This window comes from Rhododendron vialii, chromosome 3a (genome assembly GCF_030253575.1).
Source record: "Rhododendron vialii isolate Sample 1 chromosome 3a, ASM3025357v1".
Lineage (NCBI taxonomy): Eukaryota > Viridiplantae > Streptophyta > Magnoliopsida > Ericales > Ericaceae > Rhododendron > Rhododendron vialii.
The window spans coordinates 14,993,115-14,997,478 of NC_080559.1; the positions used below are offsets into that span (position 1 = coordinate 14,993,115).

At 38.9% G+C, this 4,364-nt stretch overlaps 1 protein-coding gene across 2 annotated transcripts; it reads right to left on the reverse strand.

Annotated features, from left to right (window-relative positions):
* Positions 1–249: 249 nt before the first annotated feature.
* On the reverse strand, positions 250–3,838 carry LOC131318661 (cytochrome P450 85A-like). 2 transcript variants are annotated; one of them, XM_058348581.1, is made up of 7 exons: positions 3,741–3,838; positions 3,601–3,650; positions 3,352–3,504; positions 2,807–3,264; positions 813–1,058; positions 647–733; positions 250–388 (listed from the first exon to the last, which is right to left on the reverse strand). In XM_058348581.1, the coding sequence occupies exons 4-7, from the start codon at positions 2,984–2,986 to the stop codon at positions 290–292; spliced, it is 612 nt and encodes a 203-aa protein (XP_058204564.1). In that variant the 5' UTR covers positions 2,987–3,264; positions 3,352–3,504; positions 3,601–3,650; positions 3,741–3,838; the 3' UTR covers positions 250–289. The 2 variants fall into 2 exon arrangements, with proteins under 2 accessions (XP_058204564.1, XP_058204563.1); XM_058348580.1 differs by lacking the exons at positions 3,601–3,650; positions 3,741–3,838 and having other exon boundaries at positions 3,352–3,590.
* Between the last annotated feature and the right edge of the window lie 526 nt (positions 3,839–4,364).

Genomic DNA, 4,364 nt, shown 5'->3' on the forward strand with positions numbered 1-4,364 from the left:
CATATCCCTCAAGTTTTAGACTCATGTGCAAACAGAAAACACAAGCAAAAACCTTAACAGCTCATAAAAAAATAGAGAATGATTACAAATTTTCTCAGTAGCTTACCAGCCATCTCCATGGATTAAATTTTTGAGGCTCTGGATATAGGAAAGGATCGTAGTTGATCTCCCTTGTATAAACGTAGATTCTCCATCAAAATATCCTGAGTAAGAGTAAACATGAAATTGCAAGCGGCAAAATAAAATTCTAATGAACAAGCAGCAAAATAAAATTCTGCCCTAGTTTAAACTAAGAGTTTCGCAGCATACCGTTCAATTCCATTCCTTTGTTTGTCTTCCTCAAAACTCCGTTGACAACTGTGGCCAATCTAGATGTTTCAAATATCACCTACATTGAGAGACATATACAGTTCCAATAAGTTTATTAGGAGGGGAATTGGTACTGATAGGTGCAAGATCCTTTATTCTTCAAATCTTTGTCCCCCCTCTACCAATACATTTGCAAGTTGCAACCGCATGATGATGTCTCGGCATTTCATACCCGGAGATTCTCCATGTTTAGTTTAGTTTAGAGTACGTTAGGAGAGGACAGATTCTCGGCGACAGGATTTCTGGCCATATCGAGTAGGTTTGTCAATTTGCTTACCGCACGTGTAAAAATCATCGACTTGTAATCGTTCCAGTCAAGTGGCTCTTCTGGCCTTTTCCTTCCTCTTATTGCAAAATGCTCATCCTACAGACAATTGCATCATAACAGAGTTATTGACCCTACCAGTTTTCACATATGATCAATTTTCGACAATGTTGCTCACTCTGATTTCTTTAAGAGCTGATGGATGATCACGAAGATACTTGATGACCATCATTGAAGTAGTCGATATGGTTTCGAAACCCGAATAGAGAATCATAACTACTTGATCGAGAATTTCCTCATCATTGAGTTTGTATCTTGGATCCTCTTCCTTTAGCAGGTAGTCTAACATGTCATAATTCTTCATCAAGGAATTTCTCCTCTCCTCCATAATATCTCTCAAAATTCTAAGGACACTCTTTCTTGCCTGCAAAAGAACATCAACTTCACTAAGCCCACAGATTCCTCAAAAAATTTCACTAATGCTCAAAGTTTTCCACTACACAAGTTCGCCATTTCACATGCCGGGAGAGATATATTTACCCATAATTATATATAACCGTATCTATATAGTTATGCATATATATTTACATACACACAACACGCGCGCGCGCGAGAGAGAGAGAGAGAGAGAGAGAGAGAGAGAGAGAGAGAGAGAGGCGAGAGGCCTACAAGGTTGTCTCAAGAGAGAGGATATCATCGGCGTGTTTCTGGAGTCAATTGGCGGAGGCAAAAGGAAAATATGGTCCTGCTTGTAATTTTAACTCATATTTTAAGTAATAACATATTTACCCTCACGCGTATCCAAAACGTACCCGAGCGTAGCCATTACGTATCTGCGCGTATCGGGATACCCTTAAATAATTCTAAAAGCAAGATACTTTTTAAAAATTAATCGGATACGTATCCGGAACGTATACGCGTGTATCGGAATATCGGGGAAAAACTTTCTTAAAGCAAGATACCTTCAAAAAGTGTATTGGATATGCATCCGGAAAGCATTCGAGAGTATCTGTATCCGATACAGATACGATACGTGATATAGAGGCCAAAATAGAGTATCCGTGCTTCATAGGTTCTAGTTCATAAATAACAAATCGGAGCATGTCACCTGAAACCTCGAAAACTTTTACGTTGAATCATGTTGCCTTTTGGAACCCAGGTTCTATGCTCCTAGATAGAATAACAGTTGAATATACGTGTCCAGTGATGCACACCAAAGTCTTCCATGGTATTAGTGAAGATTTAACAATGACTCCTGAGATAGAAAACAAAATCACAGGTCCAAAAGATCATTTATTTGCATTGAATATCGACTACCATTGACCACTGTAATCATTCCCCAGAGTGTTGCAATATGCTTTTCTTCTAATAACATAAATAGCAAAAGTAACCTCGATTTGTCCTCAACCTGTACGTATTCTAACCACTTTCTTCTGATTAAAACCGATCGAATCACAAATCATCCACAAATACTCAAATAGTATAAGTCGATTCAAAAGTCTCTTAAAATCCAGTTGTTTTATGCCATAGCTCTAGTAATGATTGATTTTCAAGACTTCTAATTTCACCTCGCTTCTAGTGAGGAAATTACTGTAAATGGCTTGAAACTTCGTGCTAAGATAGAACAAAATGCCAGTCATTGGACAAAATAATAGTCCGTACTATCAAGTAACCTGTCCTTTTAGACCACTCAATACTCTATAGTTTCGGATTAAAAAAAAAACTCTGTAGTTTACTTTTGCAAAATTATTCCCCAATTGCTAAACAAAAATTTGAATAGGTAGGCAGCTCACCTCAAGACTCCCATCCCCACCACACCCTCGAGACCACACGTTGTAGGCTTCACAATGTCTGAAAATATGCAAAAAAAAAATTCATTTTGATTGGATATCGATAAATACATTAACTACTCGTGTGAAGTTTTATTAAATGGACACCAAACATAAATTTTAAAACTGATGGTTCAATTTGCAACACAAAAGACGCGTAATTATTGTGCGTTGGTGTATGATTAAACTGAGTTTTTGCACTTTCTGGTTGAAGACGATGAAACCCAACCCACGCAAGAACATATGTATACATCAATCAATTGAACAAAACTCAACCCTTCATACACGAATCCGAACCATCCCGATCAATAACCCAAAAGGAAACAAGGGGAAAATGACTCACAGGATTTGCTGAGTTTTGAAAGAACTGACGCAAGGAATCAATTGCTGACATGGGTGCCGGTGGTAGGCCCAGCAGATCGGTCTGAGCCAACTGCTGGATGAAGTCTTCGAGGCCGCCATCGTTGTTGGGTTGGGTTGGATCAGTGGGCAGAGAAAGCGGGTTTTCTTGTGGGGAGATCATGGGAGGTGGCCGAGGGTGGGTTGGGTTGAGGAAATAGAGGATTATCCAGCCTTGGCGAAGTATCTTCTCCTCTCACAATCTGGTCAGCCATTGTCTGGATTGAGACGCCTGCTTGTTCGTCCTGTTCGTTTGTTGCAGAGATGGTGGTGGACCGATGGATGAATACGCGAAATGGGAAGAAGAATTGGAGACAGACGAGCTGGATTCCAGGCAGAATTCCAACGCGCACAGTAGCTAGGGGAGGTGATTTTACCGGAAAGCCCCCAAGCCCAACACCGCTACGTGATAAAACAGTGTATAAAAATCAGGACGCTGACAGAAAACATCGAAAGTCCGAAGTCCCGTTAAAGTAATTCGAAAATAACCTAAATAGTGTCTATGGCCCACCACTTTTGAGTGTGAAATCACCAAAACGCCCAAAACCCATAAGAAGTAAATTTAGCCAACTAGTTTCCGAACCCAGGGGCATTTTCATCCGGAGCTGGCAAAAGTGTAAGCCATTCCTTGGATCTATGTTCCTTTATAGGCCCCTTGTGGAAATGGAGTATAAACAGAGAAATAGTCCATGTATGTGAACAGTAAGAATAAAAGAGAATTGGTGCGGAGAATTTCACCTGCAGATTCCACAACCATTAGCATCAAAATGGTATTGGTTCTTTGAAACCTAATATGCATAACCTTCTTTAATCAAGCGGATTTACCAATTTTTTGAAGAATAAAGTTAATAAACAACGGGTAACACAATGAAACTTACATCATCGTCGAAGAACTTGCATTTCCGGCAAAAGTACTTCCCCATGCAAACTCCACAGCAAATGCAATTTTGTTGGACCTAAGAAGAGAAAGTTGGCCAAGAGGATTAAAAAATAAATTCCCTTTTGATTTATTTTGACTCTAAAATATAAATTCTCTAGGAGACTCACTTCTTGCTCAATGCCACATTGGGAGCATATGACCTGAAAAGTACATAAAATAGGAAACACTTAAAAAACTTGAATGAAAAATAAGTCATCAATATAGAATAGGGAATTCAATTATTTGGTAGCCATGAACATACCATTTTAATTTGATGTCAGCAGAATATCGTGCCTATGAATAGGATCTATGTCCAGTGTGTTCTGTTCATTAATAAATCAGAGAAGGGGGTATTAGCAGGTAAGAATTAGGGAACAAATATTATCTCATCTCAAAAGGGAAAGAAGAGCAAAAAAAACTGTTGTATATTCCCGTTTAAACATGTTCATAACAGGCATGCTCAATCGTGTACACGAAGAAAGGAAAAATGGATACCTTCGGTTATAGCAAGAACCCGAAAACTGTTGACATAGCTGCAAGAAACAATTCAAAAAATTTACCCAAGCAGACTAAACTTCTAAGC